This window comes from Helianthus annuus, chromosome 2, assembly GCF_002127325.2.
Source record: "Helianthus annuus cultivar XRQ/B chromosome 2, HanXRQr2.0-SUNRISE, whole genome shotgun sequence".
Classification (NCBI taxonomy): domain Eukaryota; kingdom Viridiplantae; phylum Streptophyta; class Magnoliopsida; order Asterales; family Asteraceae; genus Helianthus; species Helianthus annuus.
Genome location: NC_035434.2, coordinates 151,428,816 through 151,439,709, shown reverse-complemented (window position 1 = coordinate 151,439,709; position 10,894 = coordinate 151,428,816). Strand labels below are relative to the sequence as shown.

The following is a 10,894-nucleotide window of genomic DNA, read 5'->3' as shown; positions in this document are numbered from 1 at the left end:
GTTGTTATTTTGCCTATATTTTTGACCATTGGTTCATGAATTTAGTTCAATCTTTTGTTGCACCGGCTAAGGAGGTATTATGTAAAATCAAATAGATAAAGATATTTTGAATAATAATTACTGAATTATGTAAAACCAAATCTATGATCTAAACCAGCAACCAAGCTTCAAAGCAAATGTATGGTCAAGGGTTCGAGCCCGTCAAAGACAGATTTGGTGTAATTTAAGCCGTTAAAAAAGAGATGTAAATAGTACAATCACATTAACTTAATATGGATGTCTATGATTATCAACAAGAATTATGCAAGATACCTTTGCAAAAAAACTGGTTGTTAATAAATGGTATGGCTTCGATGCGATCATGATAAATCTAAATCTTGAAGGCAGATAACATATGCATTCAATCAAAGAGAGTGCTAATATGAATGTACACAAAGGTTTGACCTGTTTTGTACCGAAGTTGGTCAAGCCCGAAACAGTATACAACTTTCTACACGAAGTACAAATCATTAATGTAGTATTGTTTCGAATTTGACGTTTAGAACATGTGTTATGGTTAGGCTATTTGTAATGGAATTTTTTTGCAGAAATGAGTGGTCTACAAAAAAAAAGAGTGTAATTAGGTGAAGTTGAAAAATGTTTTCATATATAGGTAGGTTGTGAAATGAAATAGAGACCTTCAACCAATTTTCTGCAAAAAAACAGAAGTTCTGCCAAAGTTCTGCCAAAAGCTGCATTTATGTACAAGGTCTCAGGTTGAAACAGCGACCTTGTGAAGGTCTCTGTTTGAAGTCACAATCTTCCTAAAGGTCTCTGTTTCATCTCCCAACTTTATTAAAGGTCTCTGTTTCATCTCCCAATCTTCCTAAAGGTCTCTGTTTCATCTCCCAATCTTCCTAAAGGTCTCTGTTTCATCTCCCAACTTTATTAAAGGTCTCTGTTTCAAGTTCCAAGCTTCCTAAAGGTCTCTTTTTCACTATGGTAGGGGTATTTATAGTGGGTAGAAATTGATTTAAAAATATTATTTCTTTTTGAGAAAAATGCTTATTAAATTAAAATTGTGAAATGTCCTTTATACCCTTAATGATAAACAAATATAAATACATCATTATGTGTTTTTTAGTATCAGTTTACCTTGAAAAATAAAATAATAATAAAAATAACAAAAAAAAAACAACAAAAACAACAATATATTTATTTGACACTGTATTACACAATATATTTAATTCAAAAACTATTACACTCTATGGGTCATTCGGTGGTGGTGGAAACATGTTCAAGTCGAGACTCCAGTCTAAGGGGTTTGGTTCAACATCTGCATAACGGTTCCGGTGATCTTCGTTACTTTGGTTTGGGGGCCAATACTGATAGTCTGTTTGCGTATCCGGCATAAATGTTATCATCTGTGACGCGGGGGTAACAAACCCTGCCCGACTAGTGTCGGGGTCCATCATATGGGACGAGGGGCTAAAAAACCCCGCCTGACTTATGTTTGGGTCTACAAACTGATTGTTGTTACCCATATCATTCTGTTGGGGCATCAATAACTCACCCACGTCAAAACCCTCGGAGCATGCCGTAGCCAACACTGACTGCCATGATGCACCCATATCAGTATTACCAAGGTTTACCGCAAAATTTACATCTTCGTTACCACCGGATCCTGATCCCCCCCTGTTTCGAAGTTTGGGCCCCAACTTGATGTTCCGGCCTCTTCAACGTTTCTACCACCACGAGCACGACGTCGGTGCCTGCCTACCCTCTGTGTACGAGGATATGAAACAAGGTCCACCGGCTCCTGTGACAGATGAGTCGGATATTGTGTGTATTGTGGAACATTAGACATCTCAAGGGCCCGATAAGCCGCACCATGAATAACGTCCACATCTTCAGAACGGTGAATTAGACCCATCGTCTCCGACTGCAAAAAAATAATTAATAATTAATTTTTTAATAAAAATAAAAATGGTAACTTTCAATAATTTTAAACTTGTATATACCATCATTTGGACCCTCGCTCCTTCGTCTTGAAATCCGCTCGTAGGGCCAGCTGACAACTGTGGGTTAGACACATATAACACCGTATGTTCCATGTACCACGACATGTAATCGTTGGCAACTCCAACAGATGTAATGAGTTCCCCCCTCACCAAGTTTTGATGACGTGCCTCCCACTGACTAACATACTGTGCGTGACGACTTAACCAGTTCCAGCCAGTTTTCCCACTCCGGTTCATGGAATGAAGTCTGGCATGCTCATTATGATCTATTGCAATTGGGTTAGGTATGTACTGGAACATTCCAAACTGTCTCATCACTCGTTGAGGATAGTGATGCTCCACAACCGAGTAGCATAGCAAAGGGCAACAACTCCGCCAAATTCCCATACCACTCCGACATATATCGGGGAGTCTACCGAGAATGTCGTCGTATGGTCTCCAATTAAACTGCAACAAAAAAAATTCATTCATTAGAAACGTGTTCAAACAAACTTAAATTTTATATGTCAACAACTAATAACCATACCGTTGCCTCGGTCATTGATTGCAGCTGAGATCTATATGTTCTCAGGCAATGTGTGGAAACATCTGTACACGTTAAGCTTCCCTTCCACCTAAAAGGATAAATAAAAAAATAACATAAGTCAGGTATATATATACAAAATAATAAATTTAATTATTTCCAATTCACACTACCGAGCAGCTAACGGGGCATTGTACTGGAACCGGGCAACAGCAGGAGCAAAACAACGAAACCTCTCCCAAGCCCACACTTGTAGAAGCGCAACTGGGCCAGTAATGGCTATAGCATTAGGTGCTGTAGCATTACAAAGGTTTTTGTAAAGGAGAGCTGACACAGCACCGCCCCAACTATATCCCGAACATGCGGGCAAGTCTACCAGAAAATCTAAAAATTTGACATCAATTAGGCTGTTTGCATTATCAGGAAAGATTGTGCACCCTATCAAATAAAATATTATTTGACGTGCACGAAAAATGCAATCTTCATCTGATGCTTCATTTTCAGAAAAGGATGACGTTATTCGTGCTAAAACTTGGGAGGACCTAACCCTTTTGCCCCTCACATGAGCTTCGTCAGGGGTAAACCCCAACACCGTTTGACACTTGTCTCGTATAGTATACATCGACATACCAGTGTCAACCCCAGAAATAGGCAACCCATCTATCGGTAGCCCCCACAACACGTTGACATCCTGTAATGTCACGGTCGTTTCTCCAAAAGGGAGGTGAAACGTGTGATTTTCTGGCCTCCATCTCTCAACCAACGCGGTTATTAACGCGTGGTCAACATACTTGTACCCAGTTTGCAGTATCCCGCTGAATCCTGCTGCATGTATTAAACCTTCTACCCTTCCATTAACCGGATGGTCTTTCATATGTTGCCAGAACGTTCGATCTGCTCGTCTAATATCTAAGGGCTCATTATACGGTCTTGGATTTTTAAACACCTCAAACGCACGGTGTTTGTTGCCCAAGAACAACACCGATGCATTCATCGGACCAGGATGACATTCAAAATGCATCTTCGGCTTATAAAACTTGACTGAATATTTTTCGTTAATGAACGGATTGTGTTTGATATTGAAAATGTAGCTCAACTCCTTTGCTTTATGTTCATATGTAAATACTTTACTATGTGCCTCAATTTTCGAATTCATGGTGTTTGCAGAAATTTTTCTTACACTACAGTTGGATTCTCTTACACACTACTATTAAAATTAGCAGGTTTTATTTCATATCATGTGAGAGATAGGGTCAAGTCATATCACCTTCACATTTACCACTCACATTTCATGCAACAAATGGACAAAAACCTCAAACATGCACCTATACACTACCATCCGAAAATAAATTCTGCAACCTTTGTCGATATTTACAAAGACTGTACATGAATCTGCAATACTTTAATAAAGTTGCGAGACAAAACTGCGACCTTTATTAAGCTTGTGGTTCAAATCTGCGACCTTTAATAAGCTTGTGGTTCAAAACAGAGACCTTTAGGAAGCTTGGAACTTGAAACAGAGACCTTTAATAAAGTTGGGAGATGAAACAGAGACCTTTAGGAAGATTGGGAGATGAAACAGAGACCTTTAGGAAGATTGGGAGATGAAACAGAGACCTTTAATAAAGTTGGGAGATGAAACAGAGACCTTTAGGAAGATTGTGACTTCAAACAGAGACCTTCACAAGGTCGCTGTTTCAACCTGAGACCTTGTACATGAATGCAGCTTTTGGCAGAACTTTGGCAGAACTTCTGTTTTTTTGCAGAAAATTGGTTGAAGGTCTCTATTTCATTTCACAACCTACCTATATATGAAAACATTTTTCAACTTCACCTAATTACACTCTTTTTTTTTTGTAGACCACTCATTTCTGCAAAAAATTCTTTGTAATGGTAATTTGTTTTCACTAGGACCGGCAATTTTACACGAATACACGACACGAACCTACACGAAGTTAACAGGTATCGTGTATGGCCTTAACAGGTATCGTGTACCAAACAGGTAGACACGAGATTACCTGTTAATTTTCGTGTATAAACAGATTAAATACCTGTTTACCTGTTAATACCCGTTAGTACACGATAAGAAATTAAATTAAATAAAACTCATCAGCCATGTACGTGTGGGTTCCTTAATTCCTTTCTATTTTCATTCCTAATTCAATTAAAAAAATAAAACCCTAAACTCCCTCTGTAACTCTCAGATAGAATGTTGTGTTCGCGTTTTTGTTCCTGTTAACAGGTATTAACATGTATTAACAGGTAATTTTCGTGTATAACAGTCGAACAGTCGTGTTAACAGGTAATTTTCGTGCATATCGTGTCGTGTTCGTGTTCGAAAAATAGGACACGATAAGTTATCGTGTCGTGTTCGTGTATGGGATTTCGTGTATCGTGTCTTATCGTGTACGGGTATACAGGATATGCCAGCCCTAGTTTTCACTGTGGGACTGAAGTGTTGAGTTTTTTCAAATGAGGGCTGAAAGTGTGATTGGGTGTAAGAGCATTCACATCCATTCCACCATATTTTCACCCTAAATTACACTAAAAAACACTACATTTTCTCTCTTCTTTTCAATTAAATAATATTTTTTATACCTTTATCATTACCTTTTCTCTCTCATCCACTCACAACCATTTTTAAAATATATTAAAAAATTATAAGGGGTGAACATTGTCCCCCTAAATATACAGATGAACAGTAACATTTTCTCTCTTCTCCACTCACAACCACTTTTTATACTCTTTATATTACAAAAACTCTACTCACAGATTTTAGTGGGTTGGATGTGAATGCTACCCTATGGGCTGAAATTGTATTTTACTCTTTTTTAATAAAAGATAGTTATGATAAATATCATTAACCAAATGAAATTAATCATTAATTTTTTAAATAAACTTAGAACATCCACAACGTTGGTCAAAGTCCAAAATTCAAACTTACCACATCACCTGTCACATTATTCCAAACCTCAACCATTCTAAACTTTACTTTTCCACCAACTTTATTCTAAACCTCCACATCACACCCACTTTTTACACTAAAAAAGTTTGTGAGTGTGTGGTCCCCACAATTGCAAACCAAGCTCGGCCGGTGGAACAAACCAGACTACCCTGGTCAAACCCTGACAACACAGGGGTGGTCCGAAAGTGCTGGTCCGATTTTGAACTTCAATTCCAAACCAGTGCGTTGTTGAAGCTCTTATATCATTTACTTAAAAGTTTCTTCATCAAGTTCAAAATTATGTTGGTTAAAATATTATAAAACAAAGAATAATTTTGATGATTGTTTTTAGGGAAAATTACAAAAATAACCATTGAATAAAACTATTTTCAAATTTAGCAACCTCACGCTTCCTTGGAGCAGCGCATCAAGCATGAGATGCGTCTATATGCAGACCTCTCAAGGACATGTGAAGTTGCCAAATTTGAAAATTGTTTTAGTCAATGGTTATTTTTGTAATTTTCCTTTGTTTTTATGAGTGATTTCTAAAAAAATCAAATATTTAATGCGATTAGATGGTAAGAATGGTAAAAATAAAATATGTTGAATAATAAAAACTATAGGTGGTATTAAAAGAAAATCAAATTTAACATCCAGTTTAAAGAAATGTTGTTTAAAAAAATTAACTTAACAAAATTTATAACTATCACGTCAATGTTCAATTAATAAATACATATCTTGACGATTATATATGTTAGCAAATTACATTATATTTAGTTATTATTCAACCATTCAATGCATATACTTTTTTTAAAACATAACTCTTTTATTATTAATTGTATAACATTACATTTATCAACATGCTGAATATGATGTAACAACTCTCACTAAAATAATTACTTATTATGTTAATTGTCCAATAAGGAAACCCTAATTGAGAAACCCAAGTAATCCTGCATAAACCCTAAAATTTTCAGAATAATCGGAATCAGGATCAGGGCCCCTAAAACTCGGGGGGGGGGGGGGGGGGGTAAACCCTAGCTGACGATTATCTAAACAGTTTGCTGTAGGAAATGAATTAAGTCAAACGACTTACTCAGGTGAGCTACAAATGAACGTGGCCACCCTATGCTAGAACTAGGCCCGTCGCGCCATGCGACAGGACCAGGTGTCCCTGTCGCGCCACGCGAGGGAACCAAAATTCCAGTATATATAGGGGGGTTGGCACTTGAATTCTAGTGTTCGTTCGACGTTCAAATTCCATTTGTACGCTGAGATATCGTTTAAATACTACAAAACACACACAATCACTAAACGCTGTCGTGATAAACAGGGTAATAACTCGATCGCTATTACGATTCAATGTTCGATCGATTGAAACTATCCAACGGATGTTTAAGTGCCGCTCAAATTGAGTTTATACTTTGTCATTCGTCGTTAATTCGATGGATGTTTAAGTATTGCACTTTGTCATTTGTTGTGAGGGTTTAATCTCGTGAGTTGTCGTAAATGCTGTATTAGTTACTAACCTAGTTTTCGTGTGCATTGTTATTTAAATTAGGTTAACAGGCTAATCAGTAGGCTAAACTCTGCTCGCATAAATCTGCAATGTGAGTCATTCTCTTTTTACCAAACTTGCTTTCAAAATCATGCTTGTTTTCAAAGTTATAGTTACAGGGATTAAGTCTTTGTAGTCTTCATTACAGCCGGTATGCGGGGTTTTGTATACATTACTTGTTATCCGTCACCATTGGACAACGGGTTAGCCAAGGGGTGATATGACCATAGTCACAGACACCATTGGACAACGAGATAGCCAATAGGTGGTCGAGTGACAAATACCGTGGGTATATGGTTGACATGTATAAATATTGTAATCGCTCTTAATACTGTAAATTATAACCAAAGTATCATTTTAGACAAAAAGAATGATTCACTCAGTATTTCCCCGCTGATAAAATCGTTTTCAAACATGTTTCAGGTGATCTGTTGTGATCCAGGAAAAGTGCTGTGAAGCACTACAAGCTTAAGGAAGTGGCTCAATAGAAATAAAGAAACATGTTTTGTAAAATAAAGATTTCCCAGTGAAATCACTTTATTGTAAATTACAGGGTTTATCCCTAATTATGAAATAAATTAAACAAGCATTTTAAGTTTAAGAAGATCCTGATAACGTCTTCCGCTGTCACATCAATTAAATACCACGGGGTTCCTGTCCTGCGGCTCTTGACCGGGTCAAACCGGGGCTAGGGCCGTGACGGGAAAAGGTGGTATCAGAGCCACTGATTTAAGCCAATTAAGTATTTAAGAAAATACTTAATTTTACTGATTGCCATTTTGTGATTACATGTTTTATTATTTGAATATTTGTTTACAGTATGGGTAAGCAAAGACTTTCAGACATCTATCATAAATTAGATACCTCACCAAAAGAAAAAAGGAACTTCATCCTCAAAATACCCAGCAGATACTGAGGAAGGAATATTTGTTCGTAAGGCACAGTTTGACAAGCCACTTTCTCCTAATAAAAGAAGTTTGATTATTAGAAAAAGTCAGGAGAAAAGAAAGAAATCACAATCAAAAGAAGTGAAGGTTGACCAGGAAACCCAGAAAATAGGCAATAACCCACCATGGGAAGATAAATTAGATGAAAAATGGGCAGATCTTTATATGTTAGCCACGGTAGCAGTAAATACCAACCTTTAAATTACCAATACCTTGACCCAGTACTAGCACCTATATTATCTACAAGCCAGAAGCTCTAAAGAAAAGTTTACCTAGTAAATAAATAAGTTACAATAAACCCTAGTATGTTGTAATTTTCAGTTGCCCTTTGTATTGAATTAATCACACGGTATGCAATAATACTTAAATGTTTACCTATGGAATTTTATTATAAAATTTTAACTTAGCATTTTGTGTGCATTTTGCATATATGCTAAACAACATGAATGAGTTATCTGAAGCCCTTCAGAATCTCAATCTCTATCCCGTACCAATAGAAGTTTCCAAAGACTTTACTGGTTACATTGCTGATGTGGAGGAACCTATGGAATTTCATGCTCCACCTCCGGAAAAATCAAAGCCTAAGAAAAGGAGAAGATATGTAGGATGGAGGAAAGTACGCAGGAGGAAACCAGCAACTAGGAAAGTTCCCAAAATAGAGAATCCCATGGATAAAGGAAAAGAGATAGAAATCGGAGAAAATTCTAGGCAAGCAGGAATAGAGATCGGGGAAAGTTCTAAGCAAACTGAAGAATTTACATTTCAGGAGGAATTAGATCACCTACTGGCAAGCTGTGATATCATTAGCCCTATCACCAACAATCTCTATCCTTATCCTGCTGAAACCCAACTTCCAATAAATTTGGAACCAGCTATTCCAGACCCTCTAATCCACACCCAACCTTTAGGAGAAATGGACGAGTGGTGGACTAACGACTGGCAGTTTCAAAACCTCCTTAATAACCCTTATACGTTTTTCCCTCAGTTCGACCCAGAGCCTATACCAAACACACCGATGAGTAACGAAAATTTAGCTGAACTCCGCCATTTTGGCGAGGAGCTGATAGGTGCAGGAAATAGGATCCGGGAGGTGGGAGAACAAATCTCCTGGAAGTACGACGAGAGGGAACGTCGCTTTTAAACAAATGCCAGTTGACAAAGGAATAGTGTGGTTGGGAGGCTGTGTTTGTATAATAACAACAGTAATAACAATATAATTCTGTAAAATAATTTAAATAAAACTTTTGTAAAATAACAGTGTGTACGGATGCCTAATATAATCTATAAAAATGGAAGTCGAGAAATCGACAATTTTGGCTATATGTGTGTTATAAAAGTTGGTGTGATTATGTGCAATTGTTTTATTACATTTAATTATCAATTATTTGACACTAATAATTTACACATATAATAATTACCAGATGGAAAACACTGGTAGTGAACCAGTTAATTAAGTGAATCAATCTGAGCAAAATCAGGAAAATCAATTTATGACCAGGCAAGATATCGAGAATATCGTTGATCAAGGGATAGCCAATGCTATTCCAGCAATCCTGGCTGTTGCCCAGAAACCTGTTGAACCTCAACAAATTATTCCTAGTAAACGTACTCAAGAAGATAACTGCAGTAATAGCATAAATGGAGTCGGCAACCATACTAATCACGATAATGACCCACGGCAGGCCCCACTCCCTAAGAAAATAAAAGCTGCAACGCTTGGTTGCACATACAAGGAATTTCTTGCTTGTAAACCAGCTGAATTTGCAGGCAATGAAGGGGCTACTACGACACTGCGTTGGTTAGAGAAAACCGAAGCAGTAATTATGATAAGTAAATGTGCTGAAGAAAATAAGGTTATGTATGCTTTGCATCTTTTTAAAGAAGGGGCACTAGAATGGTGGAATACGGTATTGCAAGCCAAAGGAAGAAATATGGCCTATGCCATGAATTAGGAAGAATTTAAACAACTAATGGAAAGAAAATTTTGTCCCGAATATGAAAAGGAACAAATGGCAAATAAGTTCCTGAGTCATCGTATGATGGGTGTAAATTGCCGAGAATATACTTCAACATTCTTCGAGTATGCGAGAGTAGTACCAACCCTGGCTTCGCCAGAACCGGTGCTTATTTCCCGTTATATTTGGGGATTGATTGGCGAAATCCGTAATATCGTTAAAGCTGCCAGACCTCGCACTATAGACGATGCGGTAGAACTAGCTAACCCCCTAACTGATGAACTGGTACGTACAAGAGAAGAAAAACGGAAGAAGGAATTGGCTCAGAAAATTACCCAAGGATTTCGTATAGGTAACAATAGCAAGTTCAAGAAGAGGGGAACCGGGCAATCTTCCACTCCGCCTTTCTGCAAGAATTGCAGAAAGAAACATTTTGGAAAATGCAATGAAACCTGCAACTTTTGCAAAGCTATAGAACATCGTGAGGAAGATTGCAGGAAAAAGACCAGGATCTGCTATAACTGTGGAGAAGCCGGGCATTTCAGAACCGAATGCCCCAAACTGGTCAAACCAGCAGATAACAAAGCTAAGACGACCGACGGAACTACTAAAAAGAATGCTAGAGCATTCCAGCTGACCACTCAAGAAGCAGAACTCATTCCCGATGTGATAGTTGGTACGTTTCTGGTTCACAATGTGTATGCAAAAGTATTATTTGACTCTGGTGCAAACCAAAGTTTTATCAATACTTCATTCTGCCAAGCTCTTAATTTACCATTGACCAATCTTAGGCAGATTTTTACAGTCGAAACGGCAGATGGAAATTCTGTTAACATAGATAAGGTTTTACGAGAAGGAAAGATAGAACTCTTAGACCATAAATTTTCTGCAAACCTGTTACCTATGAATTTAGCCGGATTCGATGTTGTGTTAGGAATGGATTGGTTAGTAGCCAACCATGCCCGAA

At 37.5% G+C, this 10,894-nt stretch overlaps 1 protein-coding gene across 1 annotated transcript; it reads right to left on the bottom strand.

Annotated features, from left to right (window-relative positions):
- Positions 1 to 1,639: 1,639 nt before the first annotated feature.
- LOC118486272 (serine/threonine-protein phosphatase 7 long form homolog) lies at positions 1,640 to 3,679 on the bottom strand. Its single transcript, XM_035982584.1, has 4 exons — positions 2,697 to 3,679; positions 2,527 to 2,614; positions 2,001 to 2,447; positions 1,640 to 1,921 (listed from the first exon to the last, which is right to left on the bottom strand). Exons 1-4 carry the CDS (start codon positions 3,677 to 3,679, stop codon positions 1,640 to 1,642), a joined length of 1,800 nt encoding a protein of 599 aa, XP_035838477.1.
- Positions 3,680 to 10,894: the final 7,215 nt, after the last annotated feature.

Bases quoted from the DNA above. Each gene is read 5' to 3' on its own strand.
- LOC118486272 (XM_035982584.1), bottom strand. From the start codon at position 3,679: ATGAATTCGAAAATTGAGGCACATAGTAAAGTATTTACATATGAACAT. The intron at 2,448-2,526 runs GTATGGTTATTA...TTTTTGTTGCAG, and splicing joins AATCAATGACCGAGGCAACG to TTTAATTGGAGACCATACGA. The intron at 1,922-2,000 runs GTATATACAAGT...ATTTTTTTGCAG, and splicing joins GAGCGAGGGTCCAAATGATG to TCGGAGACGATGGGTCTAAT.